Source organism: Typopeltis vanoorti, chromosome 22 (genome assembly GCF_054136105.1).
Source record: "Typopeltis vanoorti isolate ZY-2024b chromosome 22, IOZ_Tvanoo_1.0, whole genome shotgun sequence".
In the NCBI taxonomy this organism is placed as follows: Eukaryota; Metazoa; Arthropoda; class Arachnida; order Uropygi; family Thelyphonidae; genus Typopeltis; species Typopeltis vanoorti.
Window position 1 is genome coordinate 25,860,654 of NC_143570.1, and position 23,838 is coordinate 25,884,491.

Here is a 23,838-nt window from a genome sequence, read left to right on the forward strand (position 1 = left end):
TCTTTATTGGGTTAACCAAAATAAATAATAATAATTGGATTATTCCTCTAATTGGATTATTCATCAAGATTGCTTGAGTTCTCACAAAGCGCTGGATAAAGAGGGGAGTTTGGATTAACGTTGGAATTAAAAATTCATATTTCTTATGGAAGAAAAAGAAGAAGCCCTGCTTTCCTCCATTAATGATAGAATAGACCGAAAGAAATTCCTACAAAAAGTATGTGTCTTGAAGAGGAACGGGTATCCAAAGTGTTTTTTATTATTTGAAGGGTATCAAATGTCTTAATACAGACTTACTGTTATAGCGCAATTCATGCATTAATATTAGTGTTGTCATCATTAGGGTTCATGAGTGACGTAAAATACAACATATTTGCAATTCATCTTAAGATTTGGCGAATACAGACGCTCAAAACTTGTACGATGCTTGGTAAGTATACTTTGCTATTTTATTTGTTGGAATACGTTTATGTATGGTGACAGATTGCGAAGCTATATTTCTCAAAAAAATTAATGCAGTATACATGATACATGAAACTGAATAAAGAGCGGTAAATATCTCAAAATATTTTAAATATAGTTGTTATATATAAGCTGGTTTTTCGGTTAGGCTTGAGAAGTCCCAAGGCAAGGACAAACGCATTATATTCGTCGATTGGAGGGTGGTCGCGGTTATTATTGCAATGAACGAACCTTGACAACAGTGTATGTGCCAGATTTCTACACGCGTATCAGATAGATGTTTTGCATCCTTTCATTTCAGAGCCATCTTTGTATATCGGGTCAAACTCAGTTTAGCAGTCTTTTGGAAATCTGGGCTAAAACTGAAAATTGAAGAAAAAAAATTGGAGAAGTGAAAAAAAAAAAAAAAAAACACTTCATTTCCAGTTTCGTTAGAGGAGATGTGTTTTGATATAACTTCTGTTTAATATACGTTCCTTTCATTTCTGTTCGCCTTCCAATGTTCTCTTTAAATTAATTTTCATTTTGGGAAATAGAGAGAAAAAAGTCCGAACATTATAGGCGGACGACGGAAGGGCATTCATTCCTTTTGATTTTGGTTGTTAGTTTGATTGCAAGGCAGTGCTGCATAGGAGGGCGGATAGAGTGAGCTGCCACATTGTTATAGTAGTTCCCTTTGTTATAGTAGTTATAGAATCCATTAGCCGCTGCCTTAGGAAAACTTTTTCCCCTTCGCTGGTAATCCCATACATAGGATTGTTCAACAAATACTACATTAGCAAACTGGTACCATGGATGGGCAGAGAGCCGAAAAGAAAGAAGTCTTCCAATCTAATGCTTGTTAGCATTAGATTGAAAGACTTTCAGGACTATACCCTAGGAAGAAAGGTTATTTAAAAATAAAAAAAAAATACTCGAAGAAATGATGAAGAAAGAAGTCTTGTTTCGTAGATTTAGAGTTGAACTGGAGTCTTTGTAGCTCAGTCAGTATAGACGAAGCCTTTTGGTCGGAAAGACCTGCGTTCGATTCCCGTGAGGAACCTTTATCTGGTCTCTTTCGACTGAAGGTGAGTTAGCCGGTCTCGTACGGAGGTAGGGTTTTTTTTTTTACCCGGAAACTCGGGTGAAAAATATGCAAATTCAGACGTTACTGAATTTGCATATGGTTTTCGACCAATACTTCGTAATTTAAATCTGGAGAGAGAAGAAATTTTGGACAATAGAAATGTAATAGTAACGATTAGAATCATGGATGCAGAACTTGATAGCAGTAAAAAGACGAGATGGTGAAATTAGGGATGTTAGCTTTCAACAGGGAATCATCTATAAATTCCATTATGTTCATGAACAACGTTACGAACAGTGCTCATTCGGTCAATTTGAATTGCTGGCGCACAAATTTGTTCTGTAGTATTATCAGTAACCACAGCAGTGTTATGGTTCTTGGGATTGGGGGTGGGGGGAGGTTGATAAACTAATGGTAGAAAACTCGGTGTGAAGTCCGGAAAATGATTCAAATACTTACCTATTGTCATTGCTTGAAGTTGTTGCTTTAGATCAGGAAATATCGAGGAGCATATAATCAAATCAAGGCTTCTTAACTGACGTGACAGAGGCATACTTTTGGCTGAGTAAATCCCATTGAAGTGTAAGCTGTTGGTTAACATAAGCTATTTTGTTTGAAGTCTATTTGATAACGACAAAAAGAAGAGCGAATATAATTAGCAACATAAACATTGCCAATGGAAATATCATATCCTTCTGGAATGGTTCAGAGATGTCAAAATAATTCAAATGAAGGAACACCATTAGGAATGCTTGATGAAGCAAGCAAGAAGAAAAAGAAAGATTAAAACCTCAAACAGTAATTGATTTAACGTCGATAGTGGAATTACGCAATACCCTCTTGTATGCAGATGATCAAATAAATAATCATAACAAGACGTGAAGAAGAACTCCAAAGATCAATATTTTTCTGACACACAGTTTTCCAAAAAATTCGACTGAAGATGTCGACAGCTAAAATGAAAATGTGGCTTCTGAAGGGCTATCTCCAGTTTGAAGTAAAATTATGACTGAAAATAAAATTCTCCAACAAATCAACTACTTCAGATACCTTGAATGTTGTAGTATTGATCCGTAGATCGTGTGTAAAGCAAGTTAATATTGACATCAATACTCCAAGGTTCTTAAAGCTAATAGGGATGATCAATAATATTTTCAAACCTAACCAAGTTCAAAAGAATTTATGACGTTCTGGCAAGACCTTCTCTACTTGTATAAGGATGTGAAGTGTGAACCTTAAAAACTGCAGAATTAAAAAAAAAAAAGGGACAAAATTAAATTCCTATTCAAAACAACAGGTCTATACTCTGGAAGAAAAACCATAAACACGCAGATACGTTAAGAGCTAAACATAGATACAGATAATCAATAAAATATACCATAACAGAAGGAAATAGATCGAACATAATTAAAAGAATGGATAGTTCGAGATTACTCAAAAAAGATATTCTGGTATTACTCAATTGGAAGATCAGAAATCAGAAACGACTAAGGATTAGATGGAATGAGACCGGGACATGTTACTGGACCCAAAATCCCTGAAAGGAATGATGAATTAATAAGACTATTTGCCACATTTATAATTGATATAATTGACTTCAATTTATCATTCTAACGTACGCAAAACTTCAATTTGGGCATCGTAGTGTTTTTTTCTTTATTCACTATCTAGATCAGTAATCTAGCTGTAGTCGCGCGTGCGCGTGAGCGTGCGTGCGTGCGTGCGTGTGTGTGTGTGTGTGTGTGTGTGTGTGTGTGTGTGTGTGTGTGTGTGTGTGTGTGTGTGTGTGTGTGTGTGTGTGTGTGTGTGTGTGTGTGTGTGAGAGAGAGAGAGAGAGAGAGAGTATGCATCTATTACATCCACAAAAAAACTTCTTCTTACGACCTGAACCCGTAATCATTTATGTGTTTGTATTCTATAATCTTTTACTCGTTATGTTCTACATCGCAAACAAACTCGTTTTCAGGCAACTGAGGGGTAATATGAATAAAGTATATTTATACGTCCCCCAACACGTTTCTGCTGTGATTCTTAAAAATATTTAAATGATGTAGAACTCTTTTTAACGTGTATATTATAAATTATAATTTAAAGTATATTATAAAAAATTATCAAAGAATTGTAATTATTTAGGCAGATGGAAGCGCACTTTAAAAATGGTGCCAACAAAATTTTTTGATTGTCTTTCCAACGACCAGTTCTCATTTCAAATAAACTTTCATAGTTTTCCTTATGTTATTTATTTATTTTTTTAAATTACAGTTTTCAGTAAACATCTTAATCCTGCATAATATATCGTTACTGGTATCTTTTAGACAGGTTCAGGCTTCTCAACTGAAACCAATTACGAAACTGGTTCTTTATCCAAATAATCTCGAATGTTATTTTATATTTTCTTTTACATTCCTAATGATGGTTCCTTATGTCGAAATCCTGTTCATTGAGATAACGCGGTACCGTCTTGTAAGAGGTACTTCAAAATTTCATCTTAAATATTTTCCTCTTTGATAAACAAGAAATTTCTTACTAATATTGCAGTAGTATTTCCTGTCTCAGTACTCATCTACTTGGAATACATAACACTTCGTGAGATCGTATCATCTTGGTCATAGACACCAAATGTGAAGGTTACATCAACGTTCGTCCAGTGCGATAGTATCAAGGTTTAAAAAGATACTCACTCTTAGCTAGTGGCAGAAAAAAGAATCCTCTATCTTAATTATACTACCAGTTTTCACTTCAATTTAACTCGATCAGATGAAACCCACAGGTCAAACTTTCCAAGTACTTCTTAGAACATATCGGTCAATATTCTCATTAGAATAGAAAACAAGTATTTCTAACCCTCCAACAGTTCAGATTAGAATACATTTTTATTACCATTATTTTCAAAAAACGCAATAACTCATTAAAAGGAATTCAATGCATCAGAGTTTGAAGAAAGATATGCTCCGTGATTTACAATAAATAACCTTTCGTGTGTTATAAAAGGACGCATGTTAAGGCTTTCCATTGAATCTCTTTTTTTTCTTCCATTCTTCCTTCATTTCAGTATCTTTGTTTTCTAAAAACATTCTGTTAAGTAGAGGAAGGAAAAATACCTCGTCTCACAGAAACTTAGATAAATCAACTGGATAAGTTTAAAAAAAAAAAGTATAAAAAGAAGATCTTTTGTTGACTTTACGTCGACTCATCTCCTCCCCTGTTTCTTTGAATTTCATGCTTTGTTACGACACCACTATTGTTCCATCCAGTGAAGCATTACAATTTAAGTATAGCTCCTCCAACCCACTATTGCAGCACAGGTCACGCCCTCTAGCCACTGTACCATTTGGATTACTGATGTCCAACCCGGTAAGTTTGGTTGTCTATGTATAGTCTATTAAGAATACTGCCCCCTGACCTGTATATCTTCACTATCCTTTTCTTCCTCTATGTTCATCTCCGATGCTTCTCTTCAAGTTCCGTTATTTTCTGATCGACTAAGCCTAGATGTGTTATGGAGGTCACCAAATGTAGCCTCCCCTACCGCCAACGACCCGGTTATTTTAACCGAAAGGTATTTTTGGCTGTAGACCACAACGTAATGAAAGAAGCAGGCCTATAATGATGTCATGAAAAACTCAAGCGGATCCCAAGATTTGCCAGGTACGAGGCGATAAGCAATAGAATCTTAGAATATGGCGGCGGTGGGAGTTGAGACCGGTTAATCCAGCTTGTTTGAAGATGAGAGCAGATAGAGAAAGAGAGAGAGAGAGAGAGAGAGACGCTAGTAGTGACGTATAGTGACGAAGTAGGATATCGAATGCAAGCTTTAAAATACAAATGACCTTTGGGACCATCTGCGCACTCTTCATTGCGCATCCCGGACTCATGTGAAGGTCTGTGTGTGTGTGTCCCACTATGAGGTGAAACACACCTACTATACACAGGTATAAAGGAACCTGTTACGACAAAACTCCGTTATTGTGTCGGCGTGCGCGAGAGGTAACGTAACAGAGGGAGAGAGAAAACGAAAGAGGGGAGCAACTTGACGGACTGGTTGAGAGGTCCCACAGCAGAAGGAGCTGGTGCAGTAAACAACCAGGGACTGGTTTAATTTTATACCTTACCTGGGTCTACTACACAGGTAAGACATCTGAATTTTCGGTAAATTTTAATTTTGTCATTTTTTTTTTTCCTTTAAAAGTAATCTCCTTTAGGTAATATGGAGTTTGTTACGTTAATCTCTACGTTAGTTGCAATGAATATATTAAAAAAAAATTATTATTATTATTTGATTAAGGGCAGAATTTTTCGATTTTGTCGCAAACGTTGAACAATCCCGTAACTCCCCCTCTCATGATTTGTTCTTCAGTCATTTATAGGCAGCATACTAAGTTTAAGAATTATAAATTAACATCCCATTCTTGCAAACTGCTATATAAACCATTTGGCTATAAATACATGCATCGCAATTATAGAACTCAATCTTCTAATCAACAATACACGCGAGAATTATAAAAGCTAGTGTGGTAATACAATTGACAATAGCGATATTTAGATACAGCTGCAAACTCATTCTGTCAGGCATTATTCTCTTATAATCAGCTTAATTACATGGTTCCGGCTCAAGTCAAAAACAGCCTTTGCAGTAAGAATAACCAACATCATTTCATCCTCCTCTGAATTGTATTGTGAGGAGAATTGAAGATTTTAATCAGTAATAAGTACATAATCTTTTTGAAACATACTATAGTAACTATTGTAATTTTGTATTATTAAATTAGCATAATTCTCATTCTAAATAAATCCATTTATTTTTTCTATTTTAAGATGTATATTCAATTAAGATACTTAAAGTATCATCAGATATCAAGTTGCGAGAATGTACTCCTAAGAAAATGTATTCATTATCTGAGATATTTAATATGTTAAGCGTATTTCTAATTCTTTCAATCAATTCATTTCCAAAGCTAGACACGATATCTTATTTACACGATAGTTTATTCTAGCTATGTTACTCTCTATGTTGTATGCTAATTATATATATATCACTATAGTTAGTACTTAATCTAACTTATCTTTTGCGATACTCTATTGTTAAAAGCAGTATTGTCTGCGTAGCATGTATTGAGTCCAATAGTACTGTATGTCAGTACTATTGGACTCAAAACCAAGTCAAGATTGAATACATAGTAATATTGCAAGATGTAATCACTGGCCGATCTAATATTCGCCAAAATCCTTATTTTTAATTCACAGCTGGATGAAATGACACGCATTTCTATGATGCGACCTATTTTATAGATTTTAGCAGTAAATTAGCATAATTACAAACTTATATTCTTCAGATCTTTATTTATTTTTAATGGCGAATTGATTTAAAACCGGTTGAAAAACGAATGTAAAATTTATATTCTAAATAAAAATAGAACACTTTTTAATATTATTAACCCCAGACCTTTTCGCTTCGAGAAAAATATCGTCAAGGAAAAAAAAAGAAGAAGAAAAAAAGCGATAGATATACGCGAATATGTTACGATCGCCTATTCGGGTCTTGACGAAGCAGTTTACTTGTTGATCTCGTGGAAGTATGACGTCACAACTGGTTTAGTCGATAAAACAAATGAAACTATTTTATTAGATGGAACAACGGTTCCTAAGATTAGTCAGTTCTCTCACGTGAAAAAATAAAAAATAAAAAAAAAAGTTTAGCCGAAAAAGATCGGTGTCAGTGTTATTGAAAAGACTGGAATCATCGAGATGTATTTAAGATTTAATCTAGCAAAAATAAAGCGGATATCACCTTATTTATATAGTTGAGAATATCCATATGTTAAGGAGTTTTAGCCACATGTAATTTATTAATAGTTCGTTTTTGAAGAGATAGATAATATTTCTTTTCATAGTTTTTTATTAAGTATATTTTTCGAACTTTAATTTTGAACAAAAGACGGTTGTATTCCAACTATTTGTGGTTACTCGGGCATTTATTCCTACCCTTACAATTGATTCATCCAAAAATGGTACAACGTATAAAAATAAAACCACCCCAACTTCAATTTAATCACTACAGTGCAGTGATGCGAACCGATATCCGTGTTACATTTAGTGTAGGAACCTTCTTTCAAGGACAAACTAAAAAATCTCACGCACACAGACACTCGCATCCGTTTTGCTCAGACAATCACTGGAATGAAAAACAGAGCGAAACCGCATAGCAAGAAATCTGTAGGTCACCCACCTCCACCTGGAGCTCGTTATAAATGCCTGAAAGTCAACAATCCGTGTCTAGAGGAATGTATGCAATGTGTTACTCCAAACGTAATTTATATGAAATTATTAAGCCTATTCAACTAGAATATCATATTAAGTTGACAAGTTCAAATATGGAAATTATATTCCTTTAATTGGCGTTGTAGTAAATTTTGTAAATCTGAATGCAATTTTAAATTTTCATGCAATCTATAATGTAAATTTAAAAATGTAATTAATTGTGCAATATTTAGAAAACGACTTTTTAAAATAAATAGGTTGTTTAGAATATTAACGATAGGTGTCGCTTTTGCCATAAAAGTTAGCGATGACGTCATGGTTCAAACTTGGACTTTTTTGTTATTATTGTTATTATATGTCCTATATTTATTTAGTTAATCCAATAATGCGTAGAAATTCATGTCAATTCTGTTATTTATAATAACTTTAATAACAGACATGTTCAACCGACTGTTATTGGCTAATCATAGGTGTACTATAATTTCGTCTGCCTTTAGAACACACAATTGGATTTTTATTTTTCGTGTATTTATCAGTATTTCCTTGTGAAGGAAATTGTTTTACAATTATTTCTTCATCATCTACATAGTGTTAAAAACTATTAAAACAAGTAGTGGATACAATAAAAAAAATAATTGTGTCTCTCAAGCATAGTGGAAGACGTACGGTCATTGACACGAAATAACAATAGAATAATTTGCTGCTTCATGAATCAAGGCACTACCAATCGTCCTTATTTTAAGGATATGGTGAGTGCCCTTCTTTTCACATTGTATACGGAAAATTCATATCGTATCATATTAACTCGGTTAAGCTGTTTTCTATCCGTTTATTCTAGGAAAAAAATTATGGGATTATTTTGATTCTGTTCGTCTTATGGGACTTAAAAAAAAGAAAATATTAATACAAAATAATGACATAGTTTTTCAGGAAGCAACTTCGTTTTGAGAAATCACTGTTATTTACGTATTTGAAATATTTATTAGACCACTTATCAAAAACGTAAGAACTATTTATATTTCCTCCACTCTGTCTGTTAAGCCTACTTATACTATTTTGTCCTTCATTTTCCAATGACATTTACCCTCGATCACAGTGACATCATCCAGGTATAACATGAAAGCTACCATGTACAGACAATACAATGGAATGAAACTTTAGTAGAGTTCAGTTCATCTGAAACTCAATCCTTGTAAAGTTCTAAAAATTCTCTTCGTATAGTGGTTGTCACTCAGCTTCTTGATATAATAGCTTCTTTAGCGAAGGCAATTCTCCATCTTCAAACCAGAATCAAATGTGGAGTTGTTAATGGTACATAAAGATCATGTTTTGTAGCTCTCTTAGCATCCAAAAATTACGTCTTTTTTTTTTTTTTTTTTCATTTGTTCCAGATCCTAATTCTTATTCTAACGATTGCTTATCACCTTCCTTGATCTAAAATTCCAATCACTTTCTATACTACCGGTGTACTATACTATACTCTTCGTTTTCATTCATCCCTGTCCTCTATCCAAAAGACGTTATCATTCAGACACAAATGCAGAGTTTTATTTTCCTTTCATTAGTTATCTTAACAACAGTATTAGTGTATGCAGTGGATTTTTCAACTGTTTGTGAGTGAGAGAGAGATGTTATTCAGATATTTTTCACACATCGATGCAATCACGAGTAGCATAGATAACTACTATTTAGATATCAACACAATCCAGGCTTGATTGAATGCCCGAATGGAGATGGTGCGTCTCCACCTTGCTAACAATATGCCTTTTTGGTTTTGAATTCCACTGACATCGGTAAGCTAACTAACTGTTAGCCCACCGATGGAAATGTATAATAATTAACTTATTGTAGTTAGGATTATCATTAAAAATAATTAACAATGAAATAAAACTGTAGGTAACGCAATGGTTCGATTAAATTTAAATTTAATTAAATTAAACTTCTGTAACTATTTCTGGTTTTAAAATCTACTGACTATTCATTTCATCACAATCCCCCTTTGTGATTTGTACAGAGTTTATTATAGCGAGCATCAATATGAAGAGCATGCATAATAGATGGTTTGCCTTCGCGGATATTAGAGTACGAAGTTCGGCCTATTTCCTCTGTCAGTTCACGTCCCCAACATCATTGTCTTCCTTGTAGCGGAAAGAGTTCTGCTGCTGTTCCAAACTCGTTTTGCCCTCCCTACTTCCTGGTTGTTACGTTTACTGCTCGAATCTTTCCACTGAGGGACTTCAAATGGAAATGTATTGAAACAAATCAGTTCTTTCCTCCCTCGGGGGACGGGGAAGGAGAAGGGAATCGTTTCGCAGACATGCCTCATTTGATTTTATCAAGTTACGTCATTAATTATGTATTGAAAATGAACTTGTAAAGTGAGTGCAATTAAGTTTTTGGGGGATTGTTTGTCTGATGTGATCCGTGTAGCTCGTACACTGGAAGAAATTATTATTGTTGGTCTACCTGAACCAAATGCTGCGTTCAACTACCTACACACACACACACACACACACACACACAGAATTTTTATGTAACGTTTTTGTCAAGTTATTTGAAACGTTTTGAAACTCAGGAGCTACTCTGAGTGTCGAGTCTTCAAAATTCGAGTCATCGGAATTCAAGGAGAACCTTGAATTCTGTTAGTAGTTAGCATATCCGCTCTCCAGCCAAAAGGCTGCGGGTTCGAATCCCGCCGTGGACATGGATGTTAATGATTGTCTGTGGAAATACTAGTGGTGGTAGATGGCGTTGGCGTAGTTAGTGGATTGAGTGGTGGGGACAGAGTTGTACAGCAGGTGCCCTCCCTCGATGAGTCCTTGGACTCCCTGGAGGTGTCAAATAATAATAATAATATCTCACAGAAATAACGTGCGTATGGATACTAAAAATACACTGCTGTTTGGGCAGTGTAGGAATGACGTAACGTGCAATGACAAGTGCAAACGAATATCGGCGTTAGATCGCAGTGCATTTGTTTTGTAATCTAAAGCGTTAATCGAACAATTCCAATTAACTATTCAATCAATGTCAAAACATAAGCTGTAACCTTTAACATGTTGTACTGCATTTATATAATGTTGTAAGCATTGTTATTATTTATAAACACAGACAAAATTTAATTTTTTCATTTTTTCCTTGGGGGTGCTGCAGTGTCGCAGTTTTTATGTACGGACCGCCACTGTTTAGAATGTTCCACTGTTCTATTGTAATGCCTTCATTTTAGATTATAATATTTTAGTGGCTTCGAAAGAGTGCATAATCTGAATTGAAGATTCAGTGACTGTAATGCTACTGTATAAAGTAGCCTCCATAGCTTAGTTAGTTCTACGATTCCCTTTGATTGGTAAAACCTGGGTTTGAATCCTGTTTAGGATGCAATCAATCTTTACTAGTTTTTTTTTTCAACTAAAGTTGAGTTAGCTGGTATCAGAACACCAACATCAATATTCATGAAGTTTAGATTTGGAAAATAAACTATTCTAAGTATAATAACAGGTTTTTAGCTATCTGTATCTATAAAAGAATGTACAATCCTGATTCATCATCTTTCTAGCTTTTACTAAGACTTCTTAAAAAGACGCTTTATTAGTCTTTACTGGCATGAGGTCTCTAACAAAAGTCAGAACAGCAACTTTTTTTTTTTTTAAGACGAATTCATATTTGGTTAATCTAAGTTGAAGGTATTGATGAATTGCCAAAATGGAATGAAACAGTTGATTGGTTGAGTATGGTTGCAGCCGAAGCAACGACGGCTACGAGACCAATGTGCTGTCTGTAAATTGTGTGTTCTTTGGGCCAGTTTGATCATTTTGAGGGATGAAAAACTAATTTCCAGGAGGAAAATCCTTGCATCTTAGTATGATGCTGGCTAGCGCACCTTTAGATGAAAGAAAAAAAATCCCTTATCAAAATTCCTCGCTTTCTAATAAAGGGTTCTATTCGCTATATAATAGCTAAAAAATAAACTTCCAAAACGTGTAATATAGGCTTCCAGAGTTTTCTGGAAGCCTATATTACACGTTTTGTTCATCTCGAAATGGAATGGTGGTTTATTTTCCTTATGTAGAACTGCATTAAAAAGATAAGCTAAGTTATATAAAACTGTAAAGCGTGAATAAGGGAATTGTTTACTAATGGACATCATCGTGCTGTATATAAGATTATCTGGTTGGATAAGCGTGCCACATTATATCTGGAACAACTGTTATTTGATTTATATGTTAATAATCCAGCCGATGGTTTGAAAGGAGACATTCATTTACTTGCAGATGATGCAAAGTTGAAGAGGGTACTTGGAATATGTGTGCAATTTCAGTTTGAAGAGAACTTCAATAAACTAGCAATGTGAAAAGTGAATGGAGATGTTGGTTGGGTACATAAATGTAGAATATTGCAAAGCTATAAACTTATAGAGACGAGTAACTGATATTGCATCAGGATGGTAGAATGATGGCTATGTTGATTGGCGACAGACTTAGGAAATATGAATTAAAAAGCTTTCTGGATGGCCGAGTACCTTTCTAAGCATCTGCAATGATCGCTAATTCATAAGTATAGAAATAGAAGACACGGAACAACATAAATAAAAAAATGAATTTTAATTAGGAAAATATTTTTGGAAAATTTTCTAGTTTTTTTTTTTTCTTTGGGGCTGCCATGGCCCCTTGTTCCCCCACCCCCTCTGGATGGGAGAGTACCTTTGTAGATCTTTCCAACTATACAGTTATTTTCTGTTTACACTTTCTTGTGAATTATTTATAATTAACCTGGAACTGCTCGCTTGGAAACTCGATTTCAATCTATAAAAAAAAGTGCACCTGTCTCAATATATTTTATTTTTTTCTAAAATAAACGTAAAATGAATTATTGTATTAATAAATAATTGGGGATTAAAATATTGGAGGGCTGACGTGTGATGAAGTTTTCTGTTTGTCGTACAGAGCACAGTCAGATAATCTAACACATCAGCCTCCTCTCCTAACGTACAATATATTTATAACCTTTCGTTTGGAATTCGTATTATTCATCAGAGTAATTATATTTTCATAAAAAAAGCATTTGCCATCTGCTTAATATACGTAGGAACAATATGAATTAAATCTCAGGTATTATTGGATAAAGCTTTATTATTACATGAAATCTCCACAAAGTCATAGGGCTCATCGCATTAGGCCATTCTACACTACGCGATGTCCATAATCAGTACTACACAATCATCTACTACGCGGTAATTTTGGGTGTTAATGATGTGGTGTTCTTTGGCTTGTCACATGGTTTTTTCCATTAGAAGAGTTCGTGTTTCACTGACTTCCAACTGCCTTACGGAGGCAAAATTAAAAGGGGAATTCAACTCACCGAGTAGACCTAATTTGGCAAATTGCGTCGACATTTCAGTCTGTCCATCTGTAGTCGATAGCAATACATCTTCACATAAAAAAAGGTGTTTTTGCCACTTTTGAAATTTTCTAAAACAATTTTTTGCATTTGCCATTTACTCTTGAGTTACAACCGTTTTTAGTTTGCCTCCAACAAAACAATCTCTTTTCAAATGCATCGCTACAGTTTTGTTTCAAAGACTGATCTCATGCTCTGTTTATTGCTGTTTCAAAAAAAAAAAAAAAGAAGTCATATCAGGAACTACGCAATTAAACTCGGAGCTAATCTGTTGATAGGAATAGAATCCATGATCTGTCAGGTGGTGTCGCGATGCTCATAAGAACTAACAAACCTGTTACGCTTTTGCATTCAAATTAAAAACCGTATGCCGAAATCACTTATTTTCTATCACCTACATTTTAATAAAGCAAAAAAAAAAAAAAAAAATCCCACAATAAGGTTTCTACGAGTTCCAAATAAGTCCTTATTGCTTGAAATTATCGTTTTTAGGAGGATTTCTTCATTAAATAGACTCTAAACGTATTGTGACTGCGTTAAAATATTGTGGAAGATAATTTAGCCTGATGAAGTCATTCGGAAACTGAGGAGAGGACCAACCCATGTACGATGTCCTCTGAAGGGTTGTCACAAGGAGACAACCCTTCAGAGGACATCTTTTTATTTTTCTTTAAATAACTTTTTATTTTTCTTTAAATTAAAATTAAAATCCTCAACGCTAAGCTTAAATTATGGAAGCTAGGACTTAAATGAGTCTCACAAATCGATAGTTTTCTTAAAGATGGAATTGAGTTCTTAATACGTAAAAAAGCCTTTTACTTGTTAGCAAACATTTTAGCATAGTTTATCAGTGTAGTTAAAAAAAATTACCGGTTATAGTTAGCAAACTACTGTTGTTTAGTATGCTAGCTCTTTTGAAAAATGTTTTTGTAATCTTCTCGGATCTCTTTGGTGTTCAAACTCCTCTCAGTACATTCTGATTTGTTCTGTTAAGTCCGGTTTAGTAAACAACAGCTTAAGCCCACCTTTAAACTGGAAGGTTAAAGGCCTAATTCTATAGAGGTCATCGGAAAAATTAAAAGAAACTTTAATTGGAGCAACTGGTACAGAAGTAGGAGAAAAGTGTTCTGGTACGCTGCACCAAGAAACGATACTTGAATTTGAAAATTATTGTTATTAATAAGCATATAATACAGGCTTCATAAAATCATTCAGACATTCAGAATTAAAAACGACTTAAATTGATCTGTCGCCTGTCTTCAAAATTATGAAAATTATTTTGTCATTAAAATACTCATTGATAATTTTGAAGGCAATAAGTAGGGTTGTATCTACTGGATTTGATATATTTATTAGGTCACTTAGAAAAAAAAAAGAGTAAAAATACGTATTGGAATCAAGTCGAACCGCCCATTTCATCGTTGTCATGGTCACGCTGATCTAATTTGACTTTAGATTATGGCTCACCTATAGTTTATGGTTGCATTATTGCCTTGCTGTTGTACTAAAACTAGACAATACCTTGAACGAATATATAGTGGCTAATGTAACAGTTAGAAAATCAGCATGAAAGAAATAGGATGAAGGCCTTCTTCCAGCAGTGGACAAAAAATGGCCGATGAAGAAGATGATAATAAATAAATGGCAGTATCTAATTCATGGTTATTTGGGCATGGTTACATATTAATTTTATATATACATATACGTAAAACATGCAACAAATTGTTCGTAAATTTTTCGTTCCAAATCACTTGTCTTTATGGCTGCCATTTCAATTCACAATAGGATTCAAATTCAGTCGATGTTGTTCTTAACTGCTGATATGAGTCAGGTCATGGTTCTTTTTCTTTTTTTTTCTCATCGTTCTTAACGTTTTCCAGGATGCATCACCGTAACGGTTTAAAGGGACGAATATCCATCTATCGTAGCGTGACATGACATAACAAATAAGTCGGTAAAGTATTTATGTCATCTTCGAAAGACGTAGCGTCATTCCATTTCCGCAAAAAACTGTGGACGAAAAAGGAAGAAAAAAATGAACTTTTTTTAGTGAACTACTTCGAAGATACGGCAGCACCTCATTTCCGCTTAGCCTCTAAAAAGCTTACGACTTAGCCTCTAAGTCGTAAGCGGTTCTTTTGCGTCCCCCCCTATGTTTTGTCCCTCCCTCCTTCCAAGCTTCTATCCCAAGGATTTTTCATCGCCATATGCTATGACCGTTTGCGGTGACCTATTCGATGCAATGTTCTTCCGGGCAAAGCTTCATCGAGAACTAGGTAAACTGGTTCTTCAACTACGATGACCGTGTTGTTTACCCCTGCTACTCGTAAACTGGGGCCTTCGCTCGTTTACTTGTAGTTAGCCGTGTTCCAATAGCTCTTTGAATAAGCGGTACAAACGTACTTCGAAAAACAGCCGTGTTTGTTCACTTCCCTAAAGTACTAGCAAACAAATGAAAACTTCACACATATACTAGAAAGCATTTTAAATTTCTACAAAGAAATTTTAATAGCATTGTGATCAAATAAAAAATAAAAAGGAAATTATTATACAAGTTCAGCATTATTTAGTAATTTCGTGATAAGTAAGTTCCTTGCAGTATACCAAAAGATTGCAAGAAGGTTTGCAATTTCTCCCGGTAGGGGGCAACCTTTTGAAATCAATACTCAGAACAACAACTGAAAACTTGTCTGCTGGTGCACAGTCAAGCTACTATGACGTAACCGTTGCCAGATACAAGAAATATCCAGTATTTATTTTTGAAAAAAAAAAAAAAAAGGATTGTGTTTAAGCAAGAGCGAATCGCAAATTATAAAAGAAAATTATAGGAATGGAATTCTTCAATAGAATTTGTATTGCTGATTTTTTTTTTGTCAATAATAATAATATATTTTGTAACCTTTTAAATTTACTTTCTGGTAATATCTTTACTATCAACCATTCGTCATGCAAAGCATCTATTTCTAGTGTTTTTATCATATTTTTATACAGATTTCAAGGATGAAAATATTAATCTTAATCCATCATATCTTCCCCTTTATTTACTAGCCAGCAATTACATTCGTAAAGTCTACCCTTGTAACTTGATGGGAGAAAATAGTTGCAAACTATTTTCTCCCATCTTTTTTTTTTTTTTTTTTCTGTGATTAATATACAAACAAAGGAGCGCATTTATAGATTTCAAAGTACACTCCTAAGTTCTTGTACGCCCACGGCTTATTCCCCACTTTAGTTTCTACTGGGGGAGGTTGAACCGCACCTTGTCACTATCTTCTAGTCCCTTCCCTCCCCCCTTCTTGCTTTGTTTGTGGCTATCCCCTCCCACATAATTCAGCACTCCTATAATCTTAGAACAGTCTTTCTAGCATCAAGTTTAGAACAAAAGAGGTGAAGCTGCAAAGAATAAATATTAAAAGGAAGTACTTTTTAAGTACTTGATTGTCTTATGAATGCGGTGATAGATTCAGACTTTAATTTAGTTTGAATGGCACTTGTTAAGATGAGAAATACGTATTTAGGTTTTTCTTAGTATTTATTATTTTTTAAATATAATATAGTTTACTCCAGTTTTTCACTAAACATTTATTTCAATGTTTCGAACTTATAATTCGAAAAGAATATTTTTTTTTTAAAAAAATATACTGACTGAACAATCATTTGTTTTGTCAGTATATTGCAATCGTATAATCTACTTTTTTCTTTCCCATAACTTTAAATCAGTTAATAACAATATTACCTGAGATGAGCATCATCAGAATTTGATCTATTCTGTTTTTCAGTTGACTATTAAATTATTCTTAACTATTATCGGAATATTGCAATTATTAGGTAGTACTTGTCATAATAATTAGCTTTTGAAAGAGATAATTTTTGTAGTCACATATTACAATAACACATTAAGACCTCTAATTACAACTGCTTGGTTTGTTCAATGGATTTCTGTCACCTATTTTACGAATTTGACGATAGTTAGGTCATCCCAGAAGAAGATTATTGAACTGAGTTTGATTTCTTGAAATGCTCTTTATAAAAAAAAAAAAATAGGTCACATTTCTTTAAAAGTGTAAATCTCATCGATATGATGATTAGTCTTGCATACAATTTCCTTTCAAGTTTTTATAACGGGGGTAATCTACGAAAACGACCTACATAGTTAAAATACTAATGATTACGTATTATATACTGTATATACATATTAAGTAAGAAAGTAGTACGCGTTAAGAAGATTTGGTATTAAGTTTGTGAAAATATCACCTTCGAAATCCGCTTTGCCTTAATTTGCACAGGTTTGCTGGTTTGCTTTTTATTAGTGTTTAGATTAGATTTCGCTATCCTGTCAGCTGTTTCGAACTATTGGTTCTCATCAGAGACCAGATAGAAACATGAAGAGGACAAAACTCTGTTCAATATATGTCAGAAAGTTAAATCAATGAATTGGTTTGTAGTACTTTTCGTTATCATTATCATTATTATTATTAAGACGTGACACCTCCAAGGAGGCCAAGGACTTATCATGGGATGGCATACTGCTCTACTACAACTCTACTCACGGTCTCCCTTAATTAATCCCCTCAACTACACAATATCATTACAATCAACAAACAGCACCATCTGCCGCCAGTACTGTGATCTTTGACTACGAAAATCTCAATTGTCCTCTAAATATAACCTGCGCTTTCAGTGTTAATATAAAGTGAAACATCAATTTTAGAATAACAAGATAGTTAAGATGTTTAATAATTAATTAATAATTAACATGTCAGGCTTTTTTATAAGAGCATTAAAAGCAAGTTATGCAATTGGTCCAAATAACTGTTTCTATTCTGATCATTGACGATCGCTTGAAATAATTAAAATGCAAAAATGTGGGTTTCAGATCGGGTACATACACACACACATACACCTCACCCCATGCTCTCGTTCATGACCCTAGAATTGAGAGCACAACCATGGTCTCGTGCATCCATAAAATAGGTCGTGCTCTAGAATACGAATTGTAAGAATAAGTATACACCCGAGTTTTCTAAAGATTTGCTTCATTACACAGGATACAAAAGGAGAAAAACATGCCACGCAAAGTATGCCGAAGAAGAAAAATATTTTTAACTATGCACCAAGTGATCTAGGATAAGTGAATGCATACAGAAATACTAATAGCCTTTTTTTTTAAGAACAGTCCCATCTCTACTTAATTCTGTTTTATGAAGTAACTATAGGGGGGAAATATATATTACACCCGCATAACAATATAATAACAGTATAATTGTAAAGAAATTCTACGTATTAGGAAGTACAGAATATCTCTGAGAAATTAGAAAACAAAGAAGAGCAAGATCATTGAAGGAGAAAAAATGTAATAAATCGTATGTTAACAGGGATCCGCCAAAGACTTACGTTCAAGTAGAAAATGAGAAGTTTTAAGAAAATGGAAGTATTATGAAGTCTATAAATTGAAATTCTATTCAGTAATGCATAGAATGACAATGAGGGAAACAGTCGCAAGTGTTGATCTCATAGCAGGACAAACACCATGAATGGTTTCTCAAGAATGTCGGGATAAACTCCTTGAGGAGGAGGGGGGGGGGACGAATTGGAAATTTTCAAAATGTAATGAAGGGAGTTATGTCTGTCCCTCCAAAAATCCATTCTTACATTTATTAAGAGAGTAGGAGAAAAGCCTTGTTGACTCATTTTGCTGCTTAAATTATAAATAGGGAAAGATTTTTTTAAAAAAAAAAAGCATAAACTCATCTTAAGAATAATCTCTGTTATGAGAGAAATATATATAGTCGTAGATGCGAAGAAACAAGTGGTAATTCCCCCCCCCCAAATAAATAAAACTAGATTATATTGAGCAATTAACTAGTAACGTAACTATAATTGAGAAAACAAATGACAGAAATTGTTCAGATTCTTCCAAAGTAAGAATCAGTGGATTATCAAACATATGGTACGAAAACTAACGAATTTGGACTAAATTTTAGTGTTTATTTGCACTTTTCCCTTGAGTTGTTCATTTCAATATTCTATTAAGAAATGCAGTAATAGGTGGAATAAAATATTTCTCTCTTTTTTGATTATTATTGTTAAGAAAATGAGAAGTGAAAAAGGGCTTTCCAAGGGCAAGTTCTTCAAAAAGGTTGATGAGGGAAGTAATCTACTATATCCATTCTGATGTTCAAAGCTAATATTATTAATCCGGATTAACTATTGAATAATAACATTAGGTAGTACTGGATGTATTCTAGTATTCTTCTTTGGCTCAATGGTTGGGAAAAGAACCTTGTTACGATGTAAAATAACCCCGAGGCCAACTTGTTGCGATATCGTATCTCATTAAGATTTCAGGTTTTTTATTTTTTATTTTTTTTGTTTTTATGCTGCACAAATTTTCTGATTGTCTTAGCCAAGTCAGAAATCAGGACACATCCTACAAGGTCTGATATTACATCATGTTGGCCTTGGTATTATTTTACATGGTACTTGAAGCATGATGACACAGTTCGTAACACATTGCAATTTATTATAGTTGATTCCTGTTATTTACTCTCAAATAGTACAACAAATATTATGCCATCCCTACACACACACAATTTAACTATCATAACTGGCTAATTAAACATAATATTAGTCTCAGATTTAATGAACTTGCTTTTTTATCATCTACAGAAACTACTATATCAACCTATCTATAGCTTAATCGTCTTCTGGATCTTTTTGCAGTGTTAATAATGACCATTTACTTTTTGATATGTTCGTTTTAATATTGCACTATTGTAGCAATGTTCGATCACCTGATTTTCCTACGGGTTATATCAGTGATCTCCAATCTTTAATCTTTGTTTTCTGACTCAACTCTATATGTCAGATTGACTTCAACACTGTCTAGCATACGCTTTCAGGTGTGACTGATTTCTCTTTTGTTTCAAGCAGATTTGTTTAAATGTCTCCAAAATATACCAATTTTGTTTATTCTGTTATAATATTTACATATTTAATTTGTCATCTCTCAAAAAAAAACTAAGACAAGTATTCTCTGTTTGGACATTAATATCACTTTCCTCCCATAATGTGACATCCAGATGATAATAGTATAGATAGCATAGACACGTTTGCATATGATTTTTTAAGTGAATTGTACCCATGAAAGGCCATTAGCCTTTCATGGGTACAATTCTAGGGCTAATCCTGTCACCCAGTATGGTCTTACACTGGGTGATGGCATTCATCTACCACCGAAAAACATTCACAAACATCCATACCCACAGTGTGATTCTAACTCACTATTTATTGGTTGGAGTGAATATGCTAACTACTTGCTCAACACTGGCCTTATAACCTTAGTTGATTCAGCCATAATCAGAACAATCCAACCCAATGGAACAGGGATCATCTACTGTACTCCATATTTCAAGGATTTGTAATGAATTTTTCTACTTCTTTCATTATTGAAATGTATATCAGTTTTTTTTTTTTATCAATTCTGTCAAAGAAAAGTTGTAACCTTATAGTACAATTAGTATGGTTGTTGGAATAAAGATTACATCATCCTGTAAACCTGATTTAGAGACTAAACCATGGAAGTTCGAGTTACTTCAGACCTCAAATAATCATCCTGATTATTGGAAGTCTACAAGAATGCAAAATCATCTGCTGACAGACATTATTCTTGAATATTTTTCACAAGTCGTATAACTGGTTACTTACATACTTTTATTCAAATTCAATATTGTTTTTCCGACTAAAATTATTCTAAAGATAGTGTAAGCCAATAAAATTACAATTTGGTCGGCTAAATCCCAAATTGCCAGCCCATCCTCGTTCGTTCAGTATCCAGGTAGATACCCAACAGGGTGCACCACGAAAAGGTGAGGATTGGACATTACGTCAGACGCCCTGGTCGGTTCTCCGCATTCCTTTAAAGGAGTGTTCCTGAGTATCTTACTCCTTTATGATATCTTCTTGCAAATTTTCTTCATTCTGGTTAACTAATTGAATAACTTCTCAAAGTAATTATCCCAGGTGTCTATTATAATATTTGCTTTCTTTCCTTGAGTCATCTATTGTTATCTTTGTTTCCTTTTGTGGCATTCCCTCTCCTGTTTCTTAGTTTATTCGGTAACCCTTGCCTATTTTTTTTTTTTTTTTTAATCCTTGTGAACTGGGCATCTGAAGTTTGTTTCTTCGTTCAAATGTTCACCCCACCAATAATATTTGTATGTTTTAGTCCGGAGTTTCTTTCTTATATTTTACAGTTTTACTCATAAGATGTTTTGCAATGACCACGCTGAAGAAATAGCTGTCAATAATGATAATCAATTATCTAGTTTCTTTTATGTTTTCTTTATTTGAATTTATTCATATATCATCTGCACTTTTAAACACACCTTTGAAAATAATGAAATATGTACATCGTTGGCATATCTCACTCACACATTTTAGCCATGATTTTCAACCAACTGGTTGTATTGATACGGTTTGTTTAGACCAGGAATTTGTGAATTGGAACAAATAAGAAAGAAAAAAAAAAAGATTTTATATAGGATACAAATACAACAGCATATTTTGCACGTGACACGAGCTTGACTTCGGAATTAAACCATGGCTTTCAAATGCACCATTTTAGACTCGTTAAATCAGAATGAAGAGATAGACAGAATGGATAATATTCTTATAACTTTGGATCATATCAGTATTAACGTTTTAATTCAAATGACTGTAATAGTCTCTCTGTCTCTCTCTCTCTCAGTATCTGTTTCTTTGTTGTCTAAAAATTGTCCGTCCTAGTTCCTTGGCAAGCCACTGATATTTAACCGGTTAACACAGTAAAGTAACCTCAAGCATCTCCACGTGAGCGAACCCATTTAGCACTAAGCCCAGTGGGTCATGCTAAGGATAATGGGCTGAAGTGACCGACTTTGAGCTCATTTTATACAATAAAACGAGGATAGAAAATCGATTAATGCAAAGTGTGTTGATTAAGTGTTATCGCAGGTCAACTATTAACAACTCATCCTGATAAGCAAAACCCCAATTCACGATTTTTTACGATGGTATAAACCCCGAGTAATTATTTCGCAATATAAATATAGTATAAGCCCATATGTTGTATCATTCTAGCGACAGTAAAACTTGGTAAGTTTGTGATATTACGTAAGGTTCATTTCACATTATAGTTATATTTAAATATTTAAATTTTGTATTATTTTGTGAAGCAGGAAGCTTTTACGTCGGTGTGACACCAAAGAAATTAATAACAGCTGCTTGCTTGCTGATTTGTTTTGGTGCTCAAAATTTCATGTGCGTGTTATTTTAACATTATGATAATCTAGCCTAAAATCGTGTCGATTGTATGTACACACATTCAGTTATCTAACGTCTCATCCTGTTCGCCCACATTTTGTTTTTTACCTTCGAAATAATGCCTGTACTTTACTTGGTTCGTGTTCCAAAAGAACTCTAGCATATAATTAGTGAAACACGTGGTTGTTTCGGATGACCGCTTTCTTTTTTTATTTTTTTTTTTAAACTTATCTTTAGCGTTTTTGATCATCCGACTGTATCGGTTACAGTTTAATTTTTTTTTTTTTTCCCTCCTTCTTCTAGGTTCGCGAAGTGTAACTAACAGCAGTGGCATGGGTGCTCCTTGGACCTCCTTTGTATTACTCTTAGTTGCTGGTAAGTAAAATGTATCATCCAGTCGTGATATAGGCTATATATATTTTAATAAAGCTGAGTAAACTTTACTGATGAATAAAAGTATTACAATGAGCATTTTGTATCACTTTTATATATCGTTTTTATATACATCTCAGCGAGATCTATATAAAAAGTTATTAGAGTCCTTGTTTAATTAATTAGTGAGTGGTTAGTTAATTTTAATTAATAAGTTTTAATTAATTAGTGTTATTTTTGTGGCGAAAGTTGTGATAAATATTTTTACATGTACGTTTTTGCAATAATTTTCGAACCGATCTTAGATAAATTTTGTATGAATGTCATACCACCAGTGATACTATCTTAAACAATGGCAGCTCGTGGCTTGAAATCGTGGGGGGTGCTGCAACTTTCGAAATATACATACACACACTGTAAGTACAGTGTATACGTGTTTGGATAAAATATCAAAATTATGGTAAAAATTAAAAAAAAAAATTAAACATGAAAAATATTGTTTATTATCGATAAAATTATACAGTTTGGTATAATTCAAAATTACTTAAAAATTACTATAACAAATGTTATATCTTTAATTGTAATATCTAAATATTTAAAGAGATGGAGTGAACACGATAAGCACTACTACTGGCTCAAACTGCATATAAACAACAGTGGAATTGAGCCACGGACAGTGACACATTACGCTAATAGCTCGTATCTCACTATGACGTGCATATGCTTGCGTGCGTAGCAATATGACACTGTGGTAAACACAGTGCTGCTAGCGTCCTTCGCCCTCCTAAGTGCTACAAGATGGATTTTTATTATTTTTTTATATAAAATAAGAGCATTGTATAGGATTGTTGATGATAAAATTAAATATTACAAGCAAATATAAATTAATTAATAAATATATTTATATATCCAGAAAAATCGGGGGTGCTGCAGTTCCGTAGTGCCTATGCACGAGCCGCCACTGATCTTAAGATGTGTCT

At 33.8% G+C, this 23,838-nt stretch overlaps 1 protein-coding gene across 1 annotated transcript in view; it reads left to right on the forward strand.

The window, feature by feature from the left end:
* Positions 1–23,838, forward strand: part of LOC150094252 (uncharacterized) — an 84,439-nt gene that overhangs the window by 52,632 nt on the left and 7,969 nt on the right. The window contains exons 3-4 of the mRNA XM_090412431.1: positions 4,829–4,882; positions 22,790–22,861. Coding sequence (XP_090268557.1) covers positions 4,829–4,882; positions 22,790–22,861 — 126 coding nt within the window. The remainder of the gene's footprint in view (positions 1–4,828; positions 4,883–22,789; positions 22,862–23,838) is intronic.